Source organism: Amblyraja radiata, chromosome 29 (genome assembly GCF_010909765.2).
Source record: "Amblyraja radiata isolate CabotCenter1 chromosome 29, sAmbRad1.1.pri, whole genome shotgun sequence".
NCBI lineage: Eukaryota > Metazoa > Chordata > Chondrichthyes > Rajiformes > Rajidae > Amblyraja > Amblyraja radiata.
Genome location: NC_045984.1, coordinates 8,148,453 through 8,165,573, shown reverse-complemented (window position 1 = coordinate 8,165,573; position 17,121 = coordinate 8,148,453). Strand labels below are relative to the sequence as shown.

General features: G+C 44.9%; 1 protein-coding gene across 7 annotated transcripts in view; it reads right to left on the bottom strand.

The window, feature by feature from the left end:
* The window catches only part of LOC116989284 (transducin-like enhancer protein 4), a 222,479-nt gene that overhangs the window by 190,806 nt on the left and 14,552 nt on the right, over positions 1–17,121 (bottom strand). For 5 of the 7 annotated variants that reach the window (XM_033046498.1, XM_033046501.1, XM_033046499.1 and 2 more), the window contains exon 3: positions 8,816–8,891. In XM_033046498.1, coding sequence (XP_032902389.1) covers positions 8,816–8,891 — 76 coding nt within the window. The remainder of the gene's footprint in view (positions 1–8,815; positions 8,892–17,121) is intronic. The other 2 variants (XM_033046500.1, XM_033046502.1) reach the window with 1 other exon arrangement.

Sequence of the window (17,121 nt, the reverse complement as noted above, 5' to 3'; positions counted from 1 at the left end):
AGCCTCAGCATGACATCTCTTTGATGAGATTTTTATTTTTATTCTCCTTTGTTATTAACAACAAGTGACTCATTAGTGCCTCCATTGAAATAAACTAGATCAGCATCAATCGGGAATCAAACCCATGATCATCTACATCAAGTACAGTGCCCTCCATAATGCTTGGGACAAAGACCCATAATTTATTTCTTTGCCTCTACTCCACAATTTGAGCTCTCTTTTCCCTGCATGAAGGAGGCAATTAAACGCACCTGTGAAGCCATGTGTCCCAAACATTATGGTGCCCTGAAATGGGGGTGGGGGGGGGGGGGGCATATGTATAAACACAGCTGTAATTTCTACATGGTGAAACCAAAATGTATAAAAATGGCCTTTATTAAAATCTGACAATGTGCACTTTAACCACATGTGATTTTTTCTATTACAAATCTCAAATGGTGGAGTACAGAGGCAAATAAATAAATGATGGGTCTTTGTCCCAAACATTATGGAGGGCACTGTCTGTGGTTCTACAAACTCCCAAGCCACAGAGGCCCCAGCTTTTATTCACGCCAAATGCTGATCGCATCATTGGAAACCAGCTTTGAGAATGTGATGAATTAAGAAGCAGGGTTACTGTTGAGACTGGCAAAGCCTCTTCAAGCCCAGATGATCTGTGCTTAAATTAATTCCACTCCTTTAAATAATCAGGCCCAGATGATGGCAATATTTCTGCAACAATATTCCAGTTGCAGGGAGGAAATGAAACATAAATCTTCTTCTTTGATGCCACAAAGTTGTGAAAGCTGCTTCCACAGTCCCATTGTCCTGCCATTAAATCTGCAGCTACTGCACTCATGATTGTGGCAGCTGATGAAGGTGATGCCTCCATTTCTGTTGCAAGCTCAAACCACAGGGAAAAGCTTTGATATGAACCAGAGGGGCAACTTTTGTTTCCCTCCCCACACAGAGGGTGGTGGGTATATGGAATGAACCATCATAAGAAATCGACACAAAATGCTGGGGTAAGTCAGCGGGTCAGGCAGCATCTCTGGAGAAAAGGAACAGGTGACGTTTCGGGTCGAGACCCTTCTTCAGACCCGAAACGTCACCTATTCCTTTTCTTCAGAGATGCTGCCTGACCCGCTGAGTTACCCCAACATTCTGTATGTCTGTCTTCGATATAAACCAGCATCCTCAATTCCTTCCTACACATTTTGTCAGAAGAAATAGTTGATGCAGGTACCACAACAGGGTTTAAATGACATTTGGACAGGTACATGGATAAAAAATGTTTCGAGGGATATGGGTCAATTGGGGTGAGTGTGGATGGGGCATTTTGATCGGCGTGGGTTGAAGGGCCTGTTTCTGTGTAGGAAAGAACTGCAAATGCTGGTTTACACCAAAGATAGACACATATGCTGGAGTAACTCAGCGGGCCAGGCAGCATATTTGGAGAAAAGGAATGGGTGATGTTTCGGGTCAAGATCCTTCTTTCGACTGAGAGTCAGGGGAGACGGAGGCTTGGAGAAATGGAAGGGTAAGGTGTGAAAACAAAGATCAAAGGGGACCATGGTCAAGGTCATGTAGAATGGCACATTGTGAACAGAGGGGAACGTGGCAACGAGACATACATTTAATCAGGAGGACGGTGCAACTGTTTCTGTTCTGTATACACTGTATCTTGAAGACACACCTCCAAGAAGAATTGAATTTTATCACATGCGATGGGGCCATTCAGCCCATCGCTCTGCAACCTGCCTCCCACCTCTCTCCCCTGTTAACATTTCCTTCCACTACTTTGACATTGTTTCCAGTCCTTGCCGTTGCACCCTTGACCCATTCTGCCGTTTCTGCCAGTGTCAGCACCTCGCCGCCTTATTGTGGGATCACCAGTGGACGTGTGGGACAGGGCGGTGAGGAGTCAGTCACCAAGCAACTTTAAACCAGCTCACAAGCTGGTCTCAGTCATGCGAGAAACAAAACCGAATGCCAGGCCACAGCTCTGGAACTGTTTGCTTGCTTAGTTAAGGAGACAGATTCAGTTAAATAGGAACCCAACCACAGTCATGAGGTCAGTCTCTCATTATACGTCTCCTGTGGCAAGAACACGCTGTGCCCCATTTAGGTTTCATGTTCGACCACAGCATATTTTTTTGCTTAATAATCATTAGTCCGCCTCAACATTGAGGAGGCATTTCCTGTGGGATTCCCCACCCAATGCAATCGAGAGCTCGGGCTGGGTGACACTGCAGAACACAACGCCACTTCCAAGACTCCAAGACGAGGGAGACATCACAGGCTGAACGAGAAGCCAAGGAGGAGAACAATGGCCTCACCACTAGTGGTTAGCTAGTCTTCACGAAAGCAGATGTGAAATCAAACACATCTTGATGCCTTGCTACCCTACGACAGAGGACACAAGTTTAAGGTGAAGGGGAAATGACTCAATAGGAATCTGAGGGGCAACCTTTTTCACACAAAAGGGTGGTGGGTGTATGGAACAAGGTGCCAGAGGAAGTAGTTGAGGCAGGGACTATCCCAACATTTAAGAAACAGTTAGGCAGGTACATGGATAGGACAATTATGGACCAAATGCAGGCAGGTGGGGCTAGCATAGCTGGGACATGTTGGGCCGAAAGGCCTGTTTTCACGCTGTATCACTCAATGACTATGACAACAGCGTCTTTACTTCAACTGCTACTTAGTTGCAAAGTTGGAAATATACTGTGGCAGTTAAAGTTCGGTCATCCTAATCTATGGAAATGGTTTTAATCCCAGTGCTTCCGCTAGCATTGATTATTCGGAGCAGGCATCGAACCCCTTGAGCGTGGCCTACCGTTCAGTTACAATTTTCCCAACCCAATTGCGACCCTTAGAAATCAGATTACTTCCAGCTTTACTAAATATCAACTGGCATTTACAATGCTTTTCCTGCTGAAGCATGGCCAAGCCACTTCACACAAGTGGCATCTGTGGCGTCACTATGGTGTACAATGGACAGATGAGGCTGGTTATTTTATTCAAAGTAATGTGTCACGGTCATGGAAAAAAAAATGGCCATTTAATCCGTCCTTGGGGCCCGACTGCTGGGGGTGGAATGTTGGCCAGGGCAGAGTTTATAAAACAATAACAATTATCAAGCACTTGGGAGTTAACCACAGTTAGTCATGTTCTAATGGCAAGAAGCATTTCAACATTAAGGGAATTCCTGAATTAACCAAAAGGCAATTGGGGGTGGCACGGTGGTGCACTGGTAGAGTTGCTGCCTTACAGCACTTACAGGAGTGCCAGCGATCCCAACTCTGGGTGCTGTCTGAATGGAGTTTGTACGTTCTCCCCGGGTTTTCTCCGAGATCTTCAGACATTTCAAAGACATACAGGTTTGTATGTACAGGTTAATTGGCTTAGTACGTGTAAGATGTGTGTGCGTGCGTGTAGAGGATAGTGTTAATGTGCTGGGATCTCTGGTCGTTGTGGCCTATGCGGGCCGAAGTGCCCCTTTCCACGCTGTATCTCTAAACTAACCAATTGATAAGTGGATGAACGTGATACAGAAAGGTTTCTATACATTCAAAAATTGTACTTGGTAAAAAAGATCAAAATGCCATGCCACGTGGAGTTTAAAGACTCACGGCCAACTTTTCGAATCCAGAATGACAAGGAAGCATGTATTTGTCACATAACGCTGTTTTTCGTTCAGCACATCGGCCTTTATTGCCCTTCTCTCAATTACCCTCGAGAAAATCTGCTCTTGAAACATTCTAGTTCATGTGGTGAAACTACTCGCTAGTTTTTGATGGCTTCTTGTTACATTTGAACTTCTGGTTAAGTGCCAGCCACATTAATGCAAGTCTAGGTTTGTTTGTAGGGCCGCATGGCAGATTTCTTTTCCAAAAGAGTTTAGTATCCACTCCACACCCTAGACGATAGGGGCATTTCACAGAGGACCGTTAACCTACAAACCCATACATCTTTGGGATATGAGAGGAAAATGGAGCATCAGGAGGAAACCCACATGGTCACAGGGAGAACATGCAGGCTCTGTACAAACAGCACCTGTGGTCAGGATTGAACTCGGGCCTATAGCGCTGTAAGGCAGCAACACTGCCGGTGTGCCACTCCATTTCTAGAATTGAATTGGCACTGAATTCAATAGTAAATAATTTTTTATCCTGTTTTATTTAAGATTTCCAACATCTTTATTTATTTGTGTACCTTCAATTCTGGTTTGTGGATGCAAGGAATTGCAGATGCTGGTTTACAAAAAAAGGCACAAATTGCTGGAGTAATTCAGCAGGTCAGGCAGTAACTCTGGAAATAATGGATATGTGGGGAGAAGGCATGAACGGGGTACTGATTGGGGATGATCAGCCATGATCACATTGAATGGCGGTGCTGGCTCGAAGGGCCAAATGGCCTGCTCCTGCACCTATTGTCTATTGTGATGTTTTGGATCAGGACTATTTGAGTCCGAAGGAAGATCCTCCAAATTGAATGTTGTTTCCATCGTTAAGGTTACCAACATAATCTTTCTATTACAGATTTACTTAATAAAATTGATTAGTACAGGTGTCAGGGGTTATGGGGAAAAGGCATGAGTATGGGGTTAGGAAGGAGAGATAGATCAGCCAGGATTGAAAGGCGGAATAGACTCGTTGGGCCGAATGGCCTAATTCTACTCCTATCTCTTATAGGACCTTAAAACTGAATTTAAACATGTTATTTGTACTCTTCAATGCACAGCCCAAGATTATAGCACAGCTTTTGAGACTCATAATATAATATGTTCTGTATTGGAATTGCTCTTTAAATACAAAAACAACAAAATAGCTAGACAAAGAATTGCAGGAACAATAATGTAATGCGTTTCTAATGCCAGAAAGATAAAATAATTAATAATTGTCTCTCTTCAAGACAACAAAAAAATGACTGATAAAATTGAAACGGGAAGAAGATAGGCAGAAAAATGCAAAGCAAAATACGTTGGAAGAATGGGGAAATGAACTGTGGCACGATTTTGATGGATAAGAGAGGAAGAACAATGAAGTGTGGTTTGGCAGTGTATTAAAGATTGAACGGATGGTCGAGAAAAATATCAAATTCTACAGTCTTAACTGTAAACATGCAAAAAAAAAAAGCAAATCAGGCAGAATGTGGAAGGAATGAACAGGCGCCATTTTGGTGGGGAACCTTCTTCAGACTGTCCATTCCCTCCACAGAGGCTGTCCAGTCCGTGCCTCTTCATTCACCAGAGAGCTAAAGGAGAGGTTATAAAGAATTCTGCACACAGAGGATGTCTAGAATTCAAAATTTAATAGATTTTTTTAAAAAGGGAATATCGATAGTTGCTTAGGAAACAGGACTATAAAGAGTACGGCAAATCAACAGGAGAATGATTAGAGGTCTCGTGGGAAGAAAATCAATGACACAGACCTGATGGCTTGATGGCTCGATCCAGTGCTGTTTCAATGCTCAAGCCCTTGTTATTTAGTCTGTACTGCAACATTTCTAACCGTCTGCGCCCAAAGATTCAGACGAGAGACCCCAACTATGACCTGGAATTCATTACTTCTAAACGCGGCCACCCACGTTATGTGCTCTATCCTAGCCCATTACACAGCCACAGGTACCATACACGGAACAGCAGGACATTAGATTCCCCTCCTGTCTGAACCACCTTCTGATTAAATTGTGGCCGAATTTCTTTTTACCATTGACATTTATCCGGATACACCGAGTAGAATCCAAGAGGTGCAAGGTCAAACCTTTACCGTCCCAAAAACTTTCAGAGTAAGAAGTCAATCGAAGATAGACACAGAATGCTGGAGCAACTCAGCGGGACGGGCAGCATCTCTGGTGAAAAGGGATAGGTGACAATTTGGGTCCCGACTCGAAACGTCACCTATTCCTTTTCTCCAGAGATGCTGCCTGACCCACTGAGTTATTCCAGCATTCCGTGTCTCTCTTCAGTGTAAACCAGCATCTACAGTTCCTTCTGGCACAAGAAGTCAATCGAGGCAGCTTACTGTAGTAATGGGATTGGGCAGAGGCAGATCTACATCCGTGCTGGGTCAATGGACAGGCGATCCTGTTTTACGGCAATTTGGGTAGTGAAAATACACCCTTCCTGCAATCTTACATCATTAACGGAAATCCTGGAATAAATACACGAGATTTGTGAAAAAAGTAAATTTGGAGACACAAGGAACTCCTGATGTCTTTACAAAATGTTTTTATAAATGCTGGAGTAATTCAGCAGATCAGGCAGACTTTCTGGAGAACATGGGTAGGTGATGTTTCAGGTTGGGATTCTTCTTCAATATAAATCGCTTTCCAATGGTCATTTCCTGACAGAAACATTGATTGATATGGGCGATTTTCTAGGGAAATGATCCTTCTCCCTCTCTGCAAGAAGTGGTGGGGAAAATTGCCTACAAACAAAAATATATCAGCCAGGGTTTCTATGCCTAGTCACTTTTAACCCGAGCTGGAAGGCCAAAAACAGGCTAGAAGTTGACCTGTATGGAGATCCTGTTTGGTACATGCCCAAACAGATTTCCATTCCAAGTCCCCAAGAGGCCACCTCATGGAACCTTTAGTCGGGTATGGAATGCCAAGATGACATTTAGACAGATATGAATAGGAAGGAGGGCTATGGGCCAAATGCAAACAAATGGGACTAGCCCAATATGCCAACTTGGCCAGCATGGACAAGGTGGGATGAACCTGTAGGAAGGAACTGCAGATGCTGGTTTAAACCGAAGAAAGATACAAAATCATGGAGTAACTCAGCAAGACAGGCAGCATCTCTGAAGCAAAGGAATAAGTGATGTTTCGGGTGCTTTCCGCTCCAGAGATGCCGCCTGTCCCGCTGAGTTACTCCAGCATTTTGCATCTATCTATTGGCGGGATGAAGGGCACATTTCTGTACAGCTCTATCACTATGTTGAACAAAGTCAACCCCCACCTCTTCCCACATTTCCCCACTGACCCTCAACCACCAATACAAGACAACTCCAGCTACACTCCAGTCCCAACCATTTGCTGCCTGCCTTTGGGATGTGGGGGAAAACCAGAACACCCATGCGATCACAGGGAGAATATGCAAACTCCCCACAGATGGCACCCGAGGTCAGGATTGAACCTGGGTCTCAGGCGCCAAGATTCAACAGTTCTGTGAGCTTGGTCTCTGGGCTGCCCCTGATGCTCAAACTTGGTGAAAGTATAAATTAAAGTTAAACTTAAACTTAAAATGCCACTCCCATGAGAACACATACATGCAACATGCATGTGCACGTCCAGATCCCTCCTGCTCCCCAACACGTTGCCTTGGGGCATCAATGAATATGAACCCAGTTAAGAACAAAAGAACAAATTCCTGCTTAAAGCCAAATCTCCCAAACCCTTGCTGTCCACTGGAACAGAATGTTTCTGTCTGGTGACTGACTGTCCATCTCAGCCTGTATCACTTCAAGCTAAAGTCGCTCTAAACAAGAGTCCTATTCATTCCGCGTGGATAACACTGAGGCTAGTGTCGTATTGCCTGGCGTTGGACTCGAAACACTAAAAAGGATACTTCACAGAATGAAGTTATTTTTGGCTGCTTCTTTTTGAAGTGGTTCATCTGGCACCCAGTGACATAGTTTGGAGCACAAACAGGAAAAGATTAGATAGCTCAAACTAAAGCTCCATTTCTGACAGAACTGCAAAAACGCACCAAGACGACATTTTCATCCACTCCAAGACCAATGCACCATTTACACTCCACGCTGCCTCAGCAAGGCCACCAGCAAAATCAAGGATTAGTCTCACCCTGGCCGCTCCCTCTGCCATCAGAGAAGAGGTACAGAAGTGTGCAAATGCATACCGACAGATTCAGGGACAGTTTCCTCTCAGCTATCATCAGCCAACTGAGTCATCCATCCCAGTCCTGAGCGACTATCTACCTCACTGGACACCCTTGCACTATCTTTACTCAGACTTTATCTTGCACTAAACATTATTCCCTTCATCATGTATCTGTGCACTGGATGGCCCAACTGCAATCATGTGTAGTCTTTCCCTTGACTGGTTAGCAGGCAACGAGCTTTTCGCTGTATCTCGGGACACTTGACAGTAAACTAAATTAAGCTTTTCTTTCTAGCCAAAATTCAGCATTCAGATCAGCAATCAGATCAGCAACTTCAAGGGGAAAATCAGATTAGCAAGACTGGCATTCAATGTCCACAACACCTCTCCTCCCAAAACCAACCAGGAAAATTCCTTCTCTTCTGTTCTTCCCATGCAGTCATCTGGCTACAATCTATCAACATCAATCCGTCCTTGGCCTCGCCAGGGTTTCACATTCTAACCACAGTGCCAACCTAAGAGCCTTCCTGCCTTTGAGCTCAGGGTGCCATGGGTAAGATATACTGACAGCTCTGTATATTTACCTAGTAAAGTGAACTACGTAATTGTTTAATCAACCAAATTTAACTCAATAAACATTTAAAATGGGGAAAAGAAAGATTTTGTTACAGTTGTGGTTCGCCTCAGACTTGTATGAACCAACAGGATTTCCTCCAATGTGCGGCGATGCATAGTATTACCTGCTGCCGGCTGGCAATTTAACACCCACCCCTGAGTAAATGCAGTGACTGGAGGCTGGCCACACTTAAACCCCAGATGACCCAAACAAAATACAGTCTCTGGGAGTTTACAAGGCACAGACGGCAATGGGGGAGAGACTGAAAAGAAAAGCATGATACACAAACAGTTACATTGAACAGAATCCCTCCCCACCCCACACCCACTGTACGTTGGAACCCATAATGGATGTTATTGGCATACATACTTGAGTACATACCATGACGTAATGCCGTTGCATTTCTGTCTTTTCGCTGGCCAGCTTCTCGCATTCCAGCTTGAGGCTGCAATTTGAAGGGAAAACAGCTTTAGTGTCTTTACACGAAGCTAAGGGAGAAATGCACAGGCCCGCAATAAAACCCCCTGCATAACAGGGTCGTTCAATGACAAGCAGCGACGGAAGCAGCTCCCGGTAGCCGACTTCTCATTGGCATTGCCAGCCGAAATCAGGACACGTGCTGGCGTATAGCATAGTGCTGCTACAAACACACTGCGGCCAGTATTTTACTCTCCTCTAACATTATAAACAAATGAAGACACAAAGTGTTGGAGTAAATGAGTCATCGAGCTGAAAGAGGATCCCAACCCAAAAGATCATCTATTCATGTGTAGGAAAGAACTGCAGATGCTGGTTTAAATCTAAGGTACACACAAAATGCTGGAGTAACTAACTCAGCAGGACAGGCAGCATCTCTGGAGAGAAGAAATGGGTGACATTTCGGGTCGAGACCCTTCTTCAGACTGAAGTGTCTACCTTCATCTATCCATGTTCCCCAGAGATGCTGCCTGACCTGCCGAGTTACACCAGCACTTGGTTTCTTTTTTCCCCCCCGTAAACCAGCATCTTCTGTTCCTTCTGTCTCCATTATGAACAAATGATTAGTTCTAATTGCTTGTGGGAACTTGTGTAGAAATTGGCGACTTGGTTTTCTATAAAACAATGACCACGCTTCAAAAGTATTTCTTTAGATGCAAAGGTTTCGGGTTATAAGAATGCTACAGAATAGGCAAGTCATTCATTTTTGAAAGGTAACGAGAAATTGATCATTTAATTTAAGACGCACATTAGTGAAACATAATTGGGCAATACATTTAAGTTTGAATTTAGCTTCTCAATGCTATAAAGCTGGCACTAAATTCACAGTCAAACAGACAGCAGATCTTCTCACTGACTATCCACCCAGCTCTACCGGTGATCACTTGCCAAAATCAGTGGTAGAGGGAGACATTCAGCCACCTCAGAACGCATAAGGCCGCAGTGGGAGCAGTCACTCTTGAGTAACTACCACAAGATGAACAACACTGCCAAATGTCCAGTGCGATACCCAATTCATTGTTTAATAAAGTTATTTTTCCTACTGCAGCAGAATATGACGACCATGGCTAAAACAGCACATTAGACAGCATGCTATTTAAGAAGGAACTGCAGATGTTGGAAAACCGAAGGTAGACAAAAATGCTGGAGAAACTCAGCGGGTGAGGCAGCATCTATGGAGCGAAGGATCTCGACCCGAAACGTTGCCCATTTCCTTCGCTCCATAGATGCAGCCTCGCCCGCTGAGTTTCTGTGGCCCCAGTAATACTGCAACCATTGTGAGACATACCTGTCCATTCTACCCCACACCCAGCACTTCACAAGAACTGAATTAGAGGCCAGTCGCAATAATTTATTATTATTTGCTTCAAAATACAACTCAGTAACATCTAGATTCACATTTACCAAAAGTTCAGCTCAAATGAGAATGCACTCCCTCTAACTGTAATGCTATTACGCTGTAACACTATACTCTGTAACACTATTCTTCTCTACGCGCTACCTGCTGTACCCATGTCTGGCTTGATTGTACACGAGTATAGTACCATTTGACTGGATAGCAGAGATAATATGTAGGAAGGAACTGCAGATGCTGGTTTAAACTCAAGATAGACACAAAAGGCTGGAGTAACTCAGTGGGTCTGACAGCATCGCTGGAGAAAAGGAATAGATGACGTTTTGGATCAAGACCCTTCCTTCCCCCAGTCCGAGGAAGGGTCTCAACTCGAAATGTCACCTATTCCTTTTCTCCAGAAGTGCTGTTTGACCCGCTGAGTTACTCCAGCCTTTTGTGCCTACCTTTGACTGAATAGCATGCAAACAAAGCATTTCACTCAATCTTGGTACACCTGACAATAATACACCAGTATCAATACCTCTTCTTTCCCAATCTCTTCAAGTGACAAACACAGCCATTGATCATGCACAGTTTTAAAGGGACATCTGGATTTTACAGATCACAGGCCACAATCCTTACAGCTTTGGATCTCGCAAGGCTATCGGGGATGCCAAGAGAGGATTCTGTAACAAACCCGAAGGCTCAATTCAGTCAAGTGGATGCCAAGCGACTGCAGATAGACACAAAATGCTGGAGTAACTCAGCGGGACAGTCAGCATCTCTGGAGAAAAGGAGCAGGTGATGTTTTGGGTCAAAACTCTTCTTCAGAGTACAAGTCATCCATGCCTTCCTCTCACCCACCACCTGAAGCCAGGCCATTGCAATGACACCCGAGTGGTCACCGACAGTACCAATTAGCCACGTACAGCACAGTCCTCTTGAAAGAGCTGGCCCCGGGGAAGGGCCTGAACGAATTTAGTGTCTTTCAATACACTCTGTTCAAATATGCTGAGAGTGATTGGTATTCTATCCCAAGACTGCTGGCTCACTTCCTTTCATTTAATCCCAGTCAAGTCATCTCTTGCCAAGACACTGGAAGATGGTGTGGATCCAAGACCTACTCCTGAGGCTTTAACCAGAAAGCAGAAGGGTTTCGGCCTATTTCCTTCGCTCCATAGATGCTGCCTCACCCGCTGAGTTTCTCCAGCATTTTTTGTCTACCTTCAATTTTCCAGCATCTGCAGTTCCTTCTTAAACACTGCTGCAACGGGAATAGTTTTGGGAATGGAAGAGAGGTCAAGTTGGAGAGAGGGAAAAATACTCCAATTTCCACAACTGGGAAAATGACCCATCGGAGATGTCGAGACCAAGCCTGGAACCAGTAATGATCCATAAGAGTAAACAAACAAAACTGTGCCTGTGTTACATAACAATTTACAATTTACAGTCAGCCAGCTCTGTGGCTTACCTCACTTAGCCAAGTGTTTTGTGATTTTATACAAATCCTTTAAAGTTTAGCATGAATAAATCCAGATGCCCCAGGACAGGCTCGGCTGGATGAAAGCGAGCTACCAATGCTATGTAACTGCAGAAGGCCCAAACAAGTTGTCTTCGCCCTAATCCTGCTTGTTTGGCAAGTTTTATTAGTGCCTGAAAGATCACTGATCTCAACTTCCCCCTTCATCAATTCAACTTCTAAATAATTCATCCAAAACGCTTCTTTCCTTTTGACATTCTAACTTGATCATTGACTATTTGGCTGCTGCATTTCCTGAATTACAGCAGGGAACACACTTCAAAAGCACTTTATTGGCTGCATAGAGCATCTGAATCTCCTGAGGTTACAAAAGAATTACATACTAAAATCCTGTTCCCTTCTTTCATTTGGTCCCAAATTGTTGGGAAATGTCTCACCTTCCTACAGGCTTAACATTACTTGTTCTTGATCCTTATTAACCTCTATCGCTCTCCATATCCCCCCCCCCCCCCCCGGAGAGAAAAGCTGCCTCCTGGAGTCAACTCAATACACTGGGGTGGAAGAAACATTTCCTGATAAACCACAGATAATAGTCTCCATGTGTTATGGAACATAGCATGACACAAAAACAGGCTCTTCGGCCCACAATATCTGTCAAAAACCACGAAGCCAATACCATCCTGTACACAAGCCATATTCCTCCATTCCCAGCTATCCCAATGCTAGCCAAAAGTCGTTTAAACACCACTAATACATCTGCTTCAACCACCATCTCCAGCAGAACAGTTCAAGCATTCACCACCCTCTTCGTGAAAAAAACAGACCCACACATCTCCCTCAACTTTGTCTCTCTCACCTTAAAGCGATCTTCAGGAGATGGTGGGTCTATGGGACCCATTCATACGTAAAAGGAATTATTTGAAAGACCATTCATTAAAGGTTCTTGATATTTGCTCCCATATCTCACAACTTCTGCTACGCCCAAGTAAAAGCTTACTTCATGCCCAGAAGCGAAATTTGCTCTCGTATTAGGAAATTGGTATCAGTGTGTATAATTCCACAAATCTCAGAGCAATGAGATCTTTGCCGTTCATCCAGTTTCTTCGTAAGCTCATAGTTAAAGACTTTGTTTTACATGCTCCCCGTCATGTTCAAAATTGCACTAGATACTTTTTTAGAAATCCAATTTCAGATGTAACACAGGAAAATTGTACAAAGCAGTTTACCACAGAGAAAAAACTATCACAGATCCATTATGGAAGGTTGCCCAACAGGTTGCCTCATGGCCTGGAATGGCAACTCCAATGCACAGGAACACAAGCAATTACACAGAAGGGTGGACTCAGCCTGGCCCATTACAGGAACAGCCCTCCGCACCACTGAAAGTATCCACACGAGGCGCTGCCTCACGAAAAGTAGCATCCAGCCTCAAGGATCCCCACCATCCAGCAAACAGCCACTTCGCGCTGCTACCATGCAGATGCCCAAAGTCCCACACCACCAGGGTCAAGAACAGCCAGCTATCTCCAACCATCAGGTTCTTGCAGTGACCTGCACAACCTTAATCCTATCTCAGAAACAGATCACCACAGAGCACCTCTTGCACTGCCATGGACTTGTTTACTCATTGTCGTTTTGTGCTGTTGTCTTTTTTTGTTTCCCCCCCCCCCCCCCCCCGCCCCCTCTTCCGTTGCCTTGGAATGATGTGGTTATAATCTAGGGTTCCCTTTTAAAGTCTGATGCTGCTGTAGACTGCGATTGTGCCTGGACCTCACTGCATGTGCATATTACAATGAATATTTGAAGCCGCTGGAAAAAACATTATTTTTTGAATATTGATGAAACAATTGGGATGGCAGAGCAGTGGGGCAGCTGGTAGAGCCGCTTCCTAAACCCCTTCTTCTCCCCCCCCTAAGACAGAACTGGCGAGAATGGGTGATCAATGGTGGGTGTGAATTTTGTGGGTTGAAGGGCCCATTTCTATGCTGCTTCTCTGGACTAAGTAAACTTTGGCCGGGATAACACCCTGACCTTCCCCGTGTCTCCTGAATAAAAGTGAAGTTTGGAAGAGAAAAAAAATTCTGGAGACCATTCGAGTCCTCAGAGATGTTCAAAAGCTCATTTCAAGGGTTCATGTCACATCTGTGCAAGGTCCCCTGATTGCAATATTTTCATCACAAGGACAAGGCATTGTGCGTGACAGAAAGCACATGTATATGTGACCATGCATGAAGACATTTCTTCTGCAAACACCATTTAGCAGAGGGAGTCAAGAGCACGTTTGAAGCTGGAGAGGCAGTTGTGAGAAAGGACTAGAGCAGGGATTTTGAGTGTTTGGGGATGCTGTTAGGCTATGTAGAACAATGATGGACACAGGCCAGATTCCAGTGGTATGAACAGAACAGGCAGCAGAAGTAACAAAGTGGGCCTAATTAATGGGAGTAAGGAAGGCACAGAGATGGGCCCTTCGGCCTAACTCATCCATGCCGAACAGGATGCCCCTTCTAAACTAGTCCTCTTTGCCCACGTTTGGCCAATATCCCTCTAAACCTTTCCTATCAATGTACATGTCCAAGCACATTAGCTTCAAAGAACAGATGAATTGATGGAAGCACAGGAAAAGATGGAGGAAATCTGACTGACAAAAGTAAACAAATTGAATTTAAAAAATTTGGAAAACAAGCATGTTTCAACGTTAAATAAAACCCATTCCTCCTAGGAATCAGGTGCCTTTGAAATGCTTGTAGCAATGCAAGTCATAATGCTATACAACACAGAAACAAGCCCTTTAGCATAAATCCCCCAGGCTCACCAAGTTGCCTAACCAATATCCTGCAAAAACTTTCCTATCCATACACCTTTTAAACACTTCCTCAGGGAGCTCGTTATATTCCCATCCTACATGAAAAAGTTGACCACCGGGTCCCTCTTTTCAAATGTTCTCACTCTCAAAACCCAAACCCTCAAGTTTTAGACTTCATGCGATTTGGTGCTTGATCAACCAATGTACATGTCGTTAGAGGCAGCACAGTGGCGCAGCTGTGGAGCCGCTGCCTTTCAGCGCCAGAAACCCCAGTTCAATCATGACTACGGGTGCTTTCTTTACGGAATTTGTACGTTCTCCCCGTGACTTGCGTGGGTTTTCTCCGGGAAGCTCCAGTTTCATCCCATACTCCAAAGACGTACAGGTGAGTAGGCTAATTTGGCTGGTAAAATTGTAAATTGTCCCTATTGCGCGTAGGATAGTGTTAGTGTGCGGCGATCGCTGGTCAGCGTGGGGCTCGGTGAGCCGAAGAGCCTGTTTTTGTGCTGTATTTCCAAACTAAACTAAAATGCCTCTTCTGCACCATCTCCTCCATATTCCCCAACATATTGTAATCCGCCACCTCAAATGTAGCTGGGAACTAATTAACTGTCCTTAATTACATCCGCTGATGTTCCCTCGATAGCCTGGGCCATCGCTATATTCGCTGGCAATGCTTCCTAAAGAGGAAAGCTGTTAAACACAGGGCATATGCCACTTCCTGCTGCTCCACATTAAAGCAGAGAACATCTGCTGGGGCAAATGTTCAGCATCCTTAGCCCAGATATTTATACTTGGCTTTTCAATAGACTGCTAAAAATCAGTGCCATTTTTACCCGGCATTTCTCAACTTTGCTTAGACAACAAACTCCAATAAGATTGATTGAATAATAGGGTGACCGATTCCCCACAAAACACTTGTAATTACCAACACATGCCTTTGAAAAACATGGCACATCACAGTCTGTGCTTTAACCGAACACAAAACACGGGCAGCCTTTTGCACACTGCCCTCACACTTCCTCTTTGTTGCCATCTTTCACACCGTACACAAACACAGGAGGCTTACAAAGAGCCACCCTGTCCCAGGTTGGGCGGAGGGAGAAGTGATGCCCAAATTAATGTGTTGGTGCTAGCAAATGCGTTTTACTCACTCAATCTTCCTTCCAAATGGCTCCACACCTCCCCTGCGTCTCACAGGGGGCCACGGTACTTGCACCTGACTTTCTCCAGCAAACTCAAGGCACCCGTTCTTGCCCATCTCTCAGCTCAGGGCCATGCCCACCCACCTTTCGGCAGGGACACTAACATCCAAAAAACAACACGTGCCTAGGCCATTACTACATTAGGAAGTACAGTGACGTGAAGATGGTACGGTGGTGTAGCAGTGGAGCTGCTGCCGTACAGCACCAGAGACCCAGGTTCGATCTTGACTGTGGGTGCTGTCTGTACGGAGTTTGTACCTTCTCCCCATGACCTGCGTGGGTTTTCTCCGAGATCTTCGGTTTCCTTCCACGCTCCAAGGACATACAGGTTGGAGTTTAATTGGCTTGGTTTAAATGTAAAATTGCCCCCTGGTATGTATAGGGTAGTGTTAATATGCGGGAATCGCTAGTCTGTGTGGACTTGGTGGGCCGAAGGGCCTGTTTCCATGCTGCATCTCCAAACAAAACTGAAAACTAAGCCAGTTGAAGTTAGCACTGGCTGCGATGAGCAGACTTGAGGGTAGAAACCTCTGAAGAAGGGTCCCAACCCGAAATGTTACCTATCCGTGTCCCATAGAGATGCTGCCTGAGCTGCCGAGTTACTTCAGCACTGTCTCCTTTCAACATTTTGTCTGCGCCCCTGCGAAATCTCAAGGCATGCCTACGTTGAAGAAGTTCTCCTCCTCTCTCCGACAGGAGTTATGTGAGACCATCTCTCACTGCTCCGCCTCTGTGACTCCTTCAGCCTGAAGAAGGGTCCCCAACTTAAACGTCACCTATTCATGTTCTCCCGAGATGCTTCCTGACCTGCTGAGTCACTCCTGCAGTCGGTCTCTTCTTGTTAAGGGTGTTGTTCACAAGTTAGAGGAGTAGAATTAAGCCATTCGGCCCATCGAATCTACTCAGCCATTCAATCATGGCTGCTCTCCACCTCCTAATCCCATTTTCCTGCCTTCTCCCCATAACACTAGATACCTGTTATAATCATGAATTTATCTATCGCTGCCTTAAAAATATCCACTGACGACCTCCACAGCCCTCTGTGGCAATGAGTTCCACAGATTAACTACCCTCGTGACTGAAGACGTTCCTCCTCACCTTTCCAAAAGAATGCTCTTTGATTCTGAGGCTATGACCTCTGGTCCTAGACTCTCTCACCAGTAGAAACATCCTTTCCACATACACTCTATCTATCTACGTGTTGTGTGGAGACTCATTGAATACTGTGCATGAACATGGACTAACAACCATTTTAAAAAGTCGGCCTAAAAGTGCTCACTTTGGACATCAGCCCTACCCTTGCAACATGGCACACAACAGTAGTGGGTGACCTCGTTCTGTCAGAAGATCAGTGCTGAGAAAGGCAGCAATTCAACT